The sequence below is a fragment of the Neophocaena asiaeorientalis genome, unplaced genomic scaffold, assembly GCF_003031525.2.
Source record: "Neophocaena asiaeorientalis asiaeorientalis breed wild unplaced genomic scaffold, Neophocaena_asiaeorientalis_V1.1 scaffold523, whole genome shotgun sequence".
Lineage (NCBI taxonomy): Eukaryota > Metazoa > Chordata > Mammalia > Artiodactyla > Phocoenidae > Neophocaena > Neophocaena asiaeorientalis.
The window spans coordinates 2,229,188-2,241,289 of NW_020175436.1; the positions used below are offsets into that span (position 1 = coordinate 2,229,188).

General features: G+C 39.9%; 1 protein-coding gene across 2 annotated transcripts in view; it reads left to right on the forward strand.

Moving 5' to 3' along the window:
* Positions 1 to 12,102, forward strand: part of ELP3 (elongator acetyltransferase complex subunit 3) — a 99,616-nt gene that overhangs the window by 9,207 nt on the left and 78,307 nt on the right. For both annotated transcript variants that reach the window (XM_024767753.1, XM_024767752.1), the window contains exons 4-6: positions 9,094 to 9,164; positions 10,100 to 10,163; positions 11,862 to 11,930. In XM_024767753.1, coding sequence (XP_024623521.1) covers positions 9,094 to 9,164; positions 10,100 to 10,163; positions 11,862 to 11,930 — 204 coding nt within the window. The remainder of the gene's footprint in view (positions 1 to 9,093; positions 9,165 to 10,099; positions 10,164 to 11,861; positions 11,931 to 12,102) is intronic.

Sequence of the window (12,102 nt, forward strand, 5' to 3'; positions counted from 1 at the left end):
GTCCCTGCAGTAAAAGGGACTAGGGAAAGCCCAAGAGGAAGCGTGGAGCTTGACTAACATATAAATGGCACCCATACAAGCAGAGAAGAGCAGGTTCAAAGAGTAATGGGAGCAAGGACCCAGGAACTAGGGCACAGAGGTAGAGATGATGTAAGAGGTGTGTGTGCAGGGAACCACGAGTGTACCAGACTCACTGGGGCTGACAATTCATTTTGGAAAGCAGCAGGACATTGGGGTGAAGAGTTAGCGTGAGATCCACTTGTAAAAGATCTTAAGTGTCCTGCAAAATAGCCAGATAATAGGAAACTGAAAGATTTTTGAGAAGGGGAGTGATGGGAACCAGATAGATTTTCAGAAAATTAATTTGCATACAAGTTGTAGGGTAGCTTGGAGCCAAAAGGACCAGTTGGGATACTCTTGATTTGACCTAGGTGTGAAGTGTTAAGAGCCTGAATCAAGGTAGGGCCTCCACGATAAAAAGGATGAGTGTGAAAGACATGAGGGAAGAATTGATAGTATTTAGCCCCTCGTAAAACATGGTACCCAAGCGAATGCTGTGTTCCTGGTGTGATCTAAGAAGCTCAGTCTGTTGTTTGGATGGGGATATTGTACTTCTAGTAAATGCAGATTATAATGACTTGCTGGGTAGCCATATCTCCTGGATCATATATTTGTGACTAATTAAACCCCAGACCTTTCACACACAGTGTACCACCTATCCTAGTCTCTTCTCCTTTGAACTTAAGTGTTTGGGGTTTGTTTGTTTGTACCTAGTATAAAAGACTCTTTCAGAAAAATGAAGAGGTCCAAATCCCTCACCTCCCATTCTCCCCCGACTGTTCCCCCAGGGCAACCACTTTTAGGTCTTAGCTGATTTCTTGGCATTTACTTCCATATCCCTAAATAACGTGCTTTATGGGTAAGTCTTGGATTTTCAGTTTTCAGCATTGTGTGTGGGCTTGCCACCGTGGAGACAAAGGTTTAGCAATGTTTCAACCTGACAAATGCACTTGGCTTTCATAATTCCATTCTCTCTGTCTTCCTCCTACCTTGGATCATTTCTTTCTTTGACAGCTACTCTTGTTCTGCTTCCATCTAAAAATTGATTTTTCTGTGGTCCTGGGCCAACTGCTTTTAGTGCCATGCATGCTTTCTTTGGTGATCTCATCCATTGATGTTTTTAAGTTTTGCCATATGCTGACTCGTAGCTCCGACTTCTCCCCAAGCTTCATATCCATGTCAAATTGCCTGTTAGACATTTCTCCTTTGATTGCCTGTAAGTATACCCTTAAGTATAGCATAACCAAAACCTCAGACTTGCTCACCCATCTTCCTTGTCCGCCTTAGCTAATGGTGCCCCCGTCCACTCAGTTTCTAAAAGATGCGAAATGCATTGTCCGTTCCTACCACCACTGGGAGGAATGTTTTGGCCTTTATTATTTCTTGTTTAGATTGTTTTACTCATTTCCTAATGGGCCTACTTTGTCTTACCTGCACCAAATCCATTTTCTGCAGTATCACCAGAGTGACTATTAAAAATATCAAAGGAACACAGCTGATTGTCATTCCCTAGCTGCTATGCATCCTAACCTCTGTGCTTTTTAAAAAATTTATTTTACTGAAGTATAGTTGATTTACGGTGTTGTGTTAATTTCTACTGTATGGCAAATGTATGATTAAGTTATACACATATATACATTTTTCATAATCTTTTCCATTATGGTTTATCACAGGATATTGAATATAGTTCCCTGTGCTATACAGTAAGACCTTGCTGTTTATCCATTCTATATATAATTGCATCTACTAATCCCAAAATCCCAATCCATCCTTCCCCCACCATGTCTCCCTCTTGGCAACCACAAGTCTGTTCTCTGTGTCTGTGAGTCTGCTTCTGTTTTGTAGATAAGTTCATTTGCGTCATATTTTAGATTTCACATATATGCAATATCATATATTTATCTGTCTCTTTCTGACTGACTTAGTGTTATAATCTCCAGGTCCATCCATGTTGCTACAAATGGCATTTCATTATTTTTTATGGCTAATATTCTGCTGTTTATATGTACCACATCTTCTTTATCCATTCATCTGTTGATGGACATTTAGGTCGTTTCCATGTCTTGGCTATTGTAAATAGTGCTGCAGTGAACATTGGAGTGCATGTATCTCTTTGAATTATAGTTTTCTCCAGATATATGCCCACTAACCTCCATGCTTTTACTTCTGCTGTTACTGTAGTACTTTATATTTTTTTATAGAGCAGCTTTAGGCTTACAGAAAAATTGAGCAGAAAACACAGAGAGTTCCCATATACTTCCTCTCCCCCTTCCCCCGGTTGCCCTATTATTAATACCTTGCATTGGTTTGACACATTTGTTATAATTGATGAACCAATATTGCTATCTTCTTATTAACCAAAGCGGGTAGTTTACATTGGGGTCACTCACGGTGTTGTACAGTCTGTCGGTTTTACCAAATGCATAATTTCACGTATCCATCGTTACAGTATCATATGGAATAGTTTCACTGTCCTAAAACTCCCCTCATCATTTCCTCTGTTTCATACCTCTCACAACTACTGATCTATTTACTGTTTCTGTTGTTTTGCCTTTCCTAGAATGGTATATAGTTGGAATCAGTATGTTTTGTAGCCTTTTCATATTGGCTTCTGTTACTTTGCAGTGGGCATTTAAGGTTATGCCATGTCCTATTAGTGGCTTGATAGCTCATTTCTTTTTAGCACTGAATAATATTCCATTGTCTGAGTGTGCCACAATTTGTTTATCCACACACCTATTGAAGGACATCTTGGTTGCTTCCAATTTTTGGCAATTATAATGGACAAAGCTGCGATAAACATTTGTTTGAAGGTTTTTGCATACACAAAAGTTTTCAAACTCATTTGGGTAAATAAATACCTAGGAGCATGATTGCTGGATCATATGGTCAGACTACGTTTAGCTTTGTTAGAAATTGCCAAACTGTCTTCCAAAGTGGCTGCACTGTTTTGCATTCCATCAACAGTAAATGAGAGTTCCTATTGCTCCACAAGCTCATCAGCATTTGGTGTTGTCAGTGCTCTGGATTTTGCCCATTCTGTTAGGTATGTAGTGATATCTCATTGCTTTAATTTGCAATTCCTGAATGACATACGATGTTGAGTATCTTCTCATATACTTATTTTGCTTTCAGTGCATCCTCTTTGGTGAAGTGTCTCTTCAGATCTTTTGCCCTATTCCTAATTGGGTTGTTTGGGTTTTTTATTGTGAAGTTTTAAGGATTTTTTTTTAATAGTTAAGATATGTGTCTTTTATCAGACATGTGTTTTGTAAATATTTTCTCCCAGTCTGTGGCATACCTTTTTAGTATACTTAAGTCTATGATCCATTTTGAGTCTGTTTGTATTTGAGTTTTTGTTCGTTTTGTTGGGTTTTTTGCTTTGAAAATCATGATTTTTATTATTCAGAGTAGTATCATTACTCATTGCAACAGTAGTGACCATATGTTGCCCACCTGTTACATACCAGCCACTGCACTGGTGTGTTTTCTAATTTAATCCTCAAAACTGTTTTGAGGGTAGGTAGTATTGTCTTCATTTTACAAAACAGGAAAATACACAGTAAGAGGTAGATAAAAGATTCAAAGTTTCATCTCTCTGGCTGACTCCAAAATCATAGCTTTTTCTACCTTATCAGTAATCTTTAAGCTGTATTCGACAAAACGACAGGATCCGTATAAGTGTTTTAGGAGCTACTGTGGGGAATAATAGGGAAGCCGTGGGAGCAGGCCCCATCTCTACTTCACCCAGGGCTGTTGCTTTTCTCTCTTCTGTAAGTTGATGTTCTAAGTAAAACATTACTTGAAGGGAGAGTTCAGCCACTTCAAAAATGCTTGAAAACTCCTGCACATTGCTTCCCTGGTCCCCACGTCCCTCTGCCTTCTTAGCTCAGTTAACTCTTACTCAGCATGGCTGTCAACCCCTTAGGAAGGCTTCCCTGACGCCCCTGGTCGGGGCTAATTAATCCCCTTCTTTGGGCATCCCTAGTATTTTCTTTTACCACATGCTTCTTACCATGTGGTTTTGAAATAGCCTATTTCTCTGTGTCCTCCTCCCCTGCTAGCTTGTATGATTTCAGGGGACAGAGGCAGTGCATTAATATTTTTGTAGTCTTAGGGCCCACCTGCTCTGTGTAGCTCAGAACCTGGCCTATATTGTAGGCCCTCAATAAAAGATTGGGAAATTAGATTGACCTCATCAGTGGTATACGTATACCACTTGTGTCTCATTTTAAATACAAACATTTGTTTGAAAATCTAAGTTTTTAATTCAGATTTGCATTTTTTTTTTTTTTTTTTTTTTTTTTGTACGTTGTGGAGCACAGGCTCCGGACGCGCAGGCTCAGCGGCCATGGCTCACAGGTCCAGCTGCTCCGTGGCATGTGGGATCTTCCCGGACCAGGGCACGAACCCGTGTCCCCTGCATCAGCAGGCGGACTCTCAACCACTTTGCCACCAGGGAAGCCCTTGATTTGCAAAATTATTTATTTAGGAGTTTCTGTAGATCACTAATGATTTAAGTTCAATTTTAATCATTTTTATTATTAAAAAATAATCACAGACTTACAGAAAAGTTGAAAATCCACTACAAAGAACACTTTATCCCTGAGCCATTTGAGAGTAAGGTGCAAAGCCAATGCCTTTGAATACTTTAGTGTGTACTTCCTACAAACAAGACCATTTTCTTACATCAGCACAATACAGCCATCAAAATCAGAAATTTAACACTGATACATTATCATCATCTAGTCCTCAGACCTCATTCAAGTTTCTAATGGTGTGTCAGTAATGACCTACAGGACCCAGTTCAGAATCACGTGCTGTGTTTAGTTGTCATGGCTTTTCAGTCTGGACACTTCCCTCTGTCTTTCCTTTACTTCATTACCTTAACACTTTTGAAGATTTCAGGCAAGTTGTTTTGTAGCATCTCCCTCAATTTGGTTTAATCAGATGTGTCCTCATAATTAGATTTGGGTTTGCATGTCTGGCAGGAACATCACAGAAGTGATACTGTGTTCTTATATCCTGTCAGGTGGTGCATAGTTTGTTGTCCTGTCGCTGATGTTGTCTTTGATCAAGGTGATGTCTGCTAGGCGTCCCCTTTGTAAAGTTATTCTTTTCCACTTTGTAATTAAGAAGTTTTGTGTGGTGAAGTACTTTTTTAAAAAATTTTATTTATTATTTATTTATTTGGGGCTGTGTTGGGTCTTCGTTTCTGTGCGAGGGCTTTCTCCAGTTGCGGCGAGCAGGGGCCACTCTTCATCGCGGTGCACGGGCCTCTCACTGTCGTGGCCTCTCGTTGTGGAGCACAAGCTCCAGATGTGCAGGCTCAGCAGTTGTGGCTCACGGGCCCAGTTGCTCCGCGGCATGTGGGACCCTCCCAGACCAGGGCTCGAACCCATGTCCCCTGCATCGGCAGGCAGGCTCTCAACCACTGCGCCACCAGGGAAGCCTGGTGAAGTACTTTGAAACTATGCAAATATCCTGTTCCTTATCAGACTTCCAGTCTCCTCATTCATTTATGTGACTGGATTAAATGGTTTCCTGTTTGGTGGGTTATAATCTGTTCTATCATTTTTTATTTTGATGTACAAATTTTCCCAGTTTTGACCAGTAGGAGCCCTTTCAAGCTGGTTTCTGTTTCTTTTTTAAATGTCCCCATCATTCTTTGGGCAGTTTCTAGCTTTCAGTCATAATAAAATGTTCCAGGCTCATCTTGTACTTTCTTTACCCCAGCCCTGGAATCAGCTGTTACTCCAAGGAGCCCTGGTTTCTTTTAGTGGAGAAGAATATTTAGAAACAAAGATCTGAGTGCTAGATGTGCTCAATGCCGTTAGGGTGTTGCTGCTCCCAGACCCTCTCCGTGGACCAAACTAGGAAATATATATGTGCACACACATACACATAAAACATTTGCATCTATATTTGTGTGTGTGTGTGTATGTGTGTGTACTGTGAGTCCACAACAGTACCTTTAATTTCATCCAACATACATAAAACATTTACATCTATATTTGTGTGTGTGTGTGTGTGTGTACTGTGAGTCCACAACAGTACCTTTAATTTCATCCAACCCACAGAGTTCATTCTAGTTCTCTCCCTTTGCATATTTTAACTTTCTTCTCTGAGGTACCGCCTCACACCGGTCAGAATGGCCATGATTAAAAAGTCATTACAAATAACAGGTGCTGGAGAGGGGGTGGAGAAAAAGGAGCCCTCCTACATTGTTGGTGGGAATGTAAATTGTGCAGCTGCTATGGCAAACAGTATGGAGGTTCCTCAGAAAACTAAAAATAGAGTTGCCATATGATCCAGCAATCCCACTCCTGGGTATGTATCTGGATAAAACTATTGATATAATTCAAAAAGATACATGCACCCCTGTGTTCATAGCAGCCAAGACACGGACACAACCTAAATGTCCATTGACAGATGAATGGATAAAGAAGATGTAGTACATATATACAATGGAATACTACTCAGCCATAAAAAAGAATGAAATAACGCCATTTACAGCAACATGGTAAGTAAAGTAAGTCAGAAAAAGAAACACAAATACCATATGATATCACTTATATGTGGAATCTAAAATATACAAATGAACATATCTACAAAACAGAAACAGACTCACAGACATAGAGAACAGACTTGTGGTTGCCATGGGGGAGCGGGGTTGGGGAGGAATGGATTGGGAGTTTGGGGCTAGCAGATGTAAACTCCTTTATATAGGATGGATAAACAACAAGGTCCTCCTGTATAGCACAGGGAACTATATTCAATATCCTGTGATAAACCATATGGAAGAGAATATGAAAAAGAATGTATATATGTGTATAACTGAATCAGTTTTTTGTAGACAGAAATTAACAACATCGTAAATCAACTATACTTCAATAAAATAAATTAAAAAATCATAACTTTCTTCTCTGACAGTAAGAAATCTGGCTCGCATTCATCTTAGTGTATACCCTTATTTGACCAGCTGCCCCCATATGTAACTGATTATCTAACTCTGCCATCACGTCCTTCTCAAGCAGATGCTCTTCCTACCCCACTGGGCTCTGACAGACCCCTCTGAGAATATCTTGCACACACTCTGAAGTCTAGCTCCAGTTTAATAGTCTCTATTCTAAATATTGAGATCTACTGGGAAGAGTTTGGGATACAAAGGTTAGGTTTAGATACAATTTTACAGAATTGCGTAAGTAATTGTTCTCTTGTAGGCTATTTTATTAAAACAAATCAGAAAGAGCAAGAGAGAGTAAGAATCACCGTGACTTTAAAACTTATTAATTCCTTATTTTGCACTTAATTTATTGTAAAATATAATACAAACTAGTGGATACAATGCATATGTACATTTTGAAAATTAATAATATTGAAAAGAGATCACCCTGGTACCCACAGCTCAGTTTAAGAAATACAGCGTTACCAGTACTTTTGAAACCTGCTTGTGTGCCACCCTCTGATTGCATTCCTCTCCCGCTTTCTGAGCGATAACAACTCTCCAGAATTTTGTATGATTTTTTTTTTTTTTTTACATTTTACCAGGCTTATTTTGTTATGCACATATACACAGGCACTACATACAGTATGTTAAAGAGCATGTTAAGAAATATCAGGAGGACACGGGGGCGGGGGAAGGGTAAGCTGGGACGAAGCGAGAGAGTGGCATGGACATATATACAATACCAAACGTAAAATAGACAGCCAGTGGGAAGCAGCCACACAGCATAGGGAGATCAGCTCAGTGCTCTGCGACCACCCAGCGGGGCGGGACAGGGAGGGTGGGAGAGAGACGCAAGAGGGAGGAGACATGGGGACACATGCACATGCACAGCTGACCCACCTTGCCATACAGCAGAAGCCAACACACCATTGCAAAGCAACCACACCCCAACAAAGATGTTAAAAAAAAAAAAAAAAAGAAATACCAGGAGGTTTATGTATCTTTTTCATTTACCCTGTGTTTTATGGCCTTGTTTATCACCTCCTTGTACCAGCTCACCAAACTTCCCTGGAGGAGCAGCAGACCAAATTCCTTAGCACCCAGTGGCTCTGAGCAAATATAGAACATAGTAGCAAGATGCAAAAGTAATGAGACAGACCGAAGGCACATGTCAGGGGGACAACTTGTGAGTGGGGAAAGGGTTTTTCCGTTTGTTTGTTTTGCTTTTTACGGGATAGGGAAACACCAACTTTGGACAGTGGGAGAGAAAAAAGCTGCAGTTGGTCTTTTTAACACACACAGAACAAGTTAATAGCGTGCTAAAAATATGTTTATGTATTAGGTTGGTTGAATAATGTGAAGGGTGGGCACCCAGAAGGAAGACATGGAACCTAATGTGCTCAAATATCCTCTCTTGTTTGAAAAGTTGTCTGGAGAGCAGTGCAAAGCCTCTTCTTCCTCTCGGGCCTGGCGAGTCTGCCGCCATGCTGTCCTCAGCAGCACCTGGGGTGGTGACTAATTGCCCCCATAAATCACCGAGCACCACTGTGCTGCTCCGTTTATTTTTCTGACAGTAATTTAGTGCTTGCTCTTTCCCACACTTGTCATTCCATGTTTTTCCTCACGTTAGAAGCCTTACTACGTGAGAGAAGTCAATACAATTTTCCGTTTGTATAAATGAAAGGCCACAGTTTTTAACTCTTTTATAATAATATTCCTTGAGCCAGAAGAAGATATATTTTCCACATTTTACTTACACTTCAACAATTATGTATTACATGCCTATAGGGCTCATGTTCAATGGCAAAATGAAGTGGACTGATGGTCTCAGATGTTTCCTTGTAAGATAGGGTGTCAAGAACTGGCTTATATATTATCCGTCCTCCAGACTGACATCACACTTCATAATAGCTTGGTATGATGATTGCTGTCAAAATTGCACTGAGCCTGGCCGCGCCGCGCAGGGACCTCGTCGGGAAGGACGCGCGGGCTCGTGCAGGGAGAGCGGAGCCCCAGCGGGTGGCACCCGTGCCACCTGTATGAATTATTTCATAATTGCTTTTTTATTAATCTTCCTTTTATAGATTGCTGTTGTGGCTGTCATGTGCAAACCCCACAGATGTCCACACATCAGTTTTACAGGAAACATATGTGTGTGAGTATGATTGTGATAAGTTGTGTATGTGTGTGTATTTTAATTGAACCAGTAAGTCCCCTAGAGCCTTGATCAATACATGCTGGTAATATTTAAAACTTTTTTTTGTTTGTATTTGTTTTTTGGCCACGGCTTTTGGGACCTCAGTTTCCCGACCAGGGATTGAGCCCGGGCCACAGCAGTGAAAGCCCGGCATCACTAACCACTAGGCAACCAGGGAACTCCCTGGAAACATTTAAAACTTTGACTTAATAGATTCATAAGTTAGTTCTTTGAAACAAGCACCTACTAGTAGGATGTCTCAATGCTTTAAAAATGAAGCATATAAAGATTTTAATTTGTTGCAATACACAGTAAAAAAAATTCATAGGTTACAGAACTCAAAACAGTAGATATTCTGTTAACTTGATAAACGATACATGGAAATATGAGCTGCCTAAATTCCAAATGTCAGAAGTTTATAATGAATTTGGATCAGAAAAGTATCAATGTAAAAACTTATCTTTACTAATAATCTTTAAACTTACTAAATTTAGATAATTAGAAAAATTAGAAGAATATTCATGACTCTAGACAGGAAGGTTATTAATCAGGAGAAAGATTTTCTTAAGTGTAGTTACCAAGAGAGCACTGTGAGTATCAATCCAAACTTAGGAAAACTTAGGCCTGGTTATTTGCCCCTAAAAGCTTAAACTTCTAACATAATAGTGACTGCAATACTCTGAAAATGACTGTAATAATGTTCCTTTATATGTTTATCTTTTTACTTGTTAGTAGAAAATGTATATATTTGCAGATACTACAAAGGTACAATCTTCTGTTAGGATTCGAAAATGAAGCTGGTTCAGTCAGGATTTTACGGAGCCTGTAGATACTTGAGCTAGACTGTTGAAGTAAGTTCTGTATCTGACATCTTCATTTTATTGTATTGGCAGATACTGCCCTGGTGGACCTGATTCAGACTTTGAATATTCGACCCAGTCTTATACTGGATATGAGGTAAAGTAATGTGAGGCTGTCCTGAGGAGTGTTACAGCATACTTTATTAAGAGTATGCTTTTATAAGTACCAGCTTTCTTAAAAAATTTTTTTTTTTCCTGATTACATAAGTTATTCATCCACCAAACATTTGCTGAGTGTCTGTCGTTCTAGTCACTGGCGAAATAGTTATGTAAGCACTTATTATTAATATGTTAACATTGTTTTAAGTGCTTTACAACTTTAAACCTGACAGCAGGATTTTGAAGGTAGACACTATTATTATCCCAGTTTTTTAGATAAGGAAACCAGGGCCTAGAAGTCTTACATGACTGGCCTGGAGACACGCCCCTAATATGTAACAGGGCCGGGCTTTGAATTCTGTGCTCCTCACCAGTACATTGTCCTGCCTCTGCAGCTGTGAAAAAACAGATCAGGTCTTGAGAAATTTACTTTCTAATAAATCGGGGTAGACAGTAAAGAAACAAACAAGAAAAAACAATCAGGTACTAGTAAATGCAAAGCAGGGAAGTAAAGTCAAGTAAGATGTCGTAGCAGGGTGGATACTTCAGCCTTGGGGGCTAGGAAGGAATGGTCTGAGGAGGTGACATTTAAACTGAGCCCTGAATGACAAGAAAGAGCCTTTCAAGAATACCAAGAAAGAGCATTCCTAGCAGAGAGAATAGCTGGAACATGGAGCCAGGCTCAGAATGACAGTGGGGGCATCTGGAGCAGAGCAGGTGAGGGGAGAATGAGATTCGGGAGACGGGTGATGCAGGGGATTGTAAGCCAGGGCAAGGAGTTTGTTATAGGTGTTGTGAAAAGCCATCCAGATTTAAAGCAGGGGGATGATATAATCCAGTTCCGGTTTTTAAAAGATCGTTTGATGGTTCTGTGAGGGCAGGATTAGAGCGGGTGCAAGAGTGAAAGCAGGAGGCCAGCGAGCAGGCTTTCGAAGCCGTCGGCCTCATCCAAAGAGGCCAGCAGCCAGGAAACCATGTGACTTTTTTTCTTATACATGTTTTTTCATTTCTTACCTGTTTTTCATAGTTCAAATTTTTAAAAATACTAAAAGAATTTTTCAGTGAAGACTCCCTCTCATCACTCTCCCCTGGCCACCACCCCTTTCTGCTTCAGCCCCCGAAGACAAATCAGTATCATCCCCTTCCTATACATCCTTCAGAGATAGTATGTAGATATAAAAGCAATACATACTCTTTATCCTAACTTTTTACACAGGAGGTAGTCTATCAAAACCTTGCACCTTACCTTTCTCATTTAACGATGTATCTTAGGGAACGTTTTATATCAGTATATTGTTTCATGGCCGTAGACTATTCCATTGTATGATAGCATGATGGCTTTTTGTTAAGCCATTACAAAGTGTTGTTGTATTGATATTTAATGATCTGGTTTAAAGGTTATTTTATCAAGCAACTCTTTTGAATGTGTATACACAGCTATGTCTGTGAGCAGTATAACAATTTGGTGACCCTGGGGATCCCATAAGGGTTTACACAAAGATAACTATGGTCCAAGGAGCTGCCTGCTGTTGAGTGGAGACCAGCTGAATGCTATTCAGGACATTGTTTTGAACCCTGACAAGACTGAGAGAGGAAGAAAGGAGCCCAAGGGAACTTTATTTTTAATACGCTTTTGAAACTACTTTTTATTCTTAATTCAGCGTGGGCATAACAGGATACTTTTCTTTTTTCTTAGCCAACCTCCATGCGAGCTATCCGTGCTAGGTATGACCCTTATCTACAGACAAGACACCGAATAGAACAGGTAAGGTTTTAAAAAGCATTGTTACATTAGATCTTTATACTTAGAAGGTATTATTGCTTGATTTGAGTTGAACCAGAAATAAGAACTGAAAGAATATTTCTCCCCTTTGTAAGTTTTTAATATCCATCTGAGGGAGGGGGACTATTATGCAATACCTAGCAAGGTCAAAAAC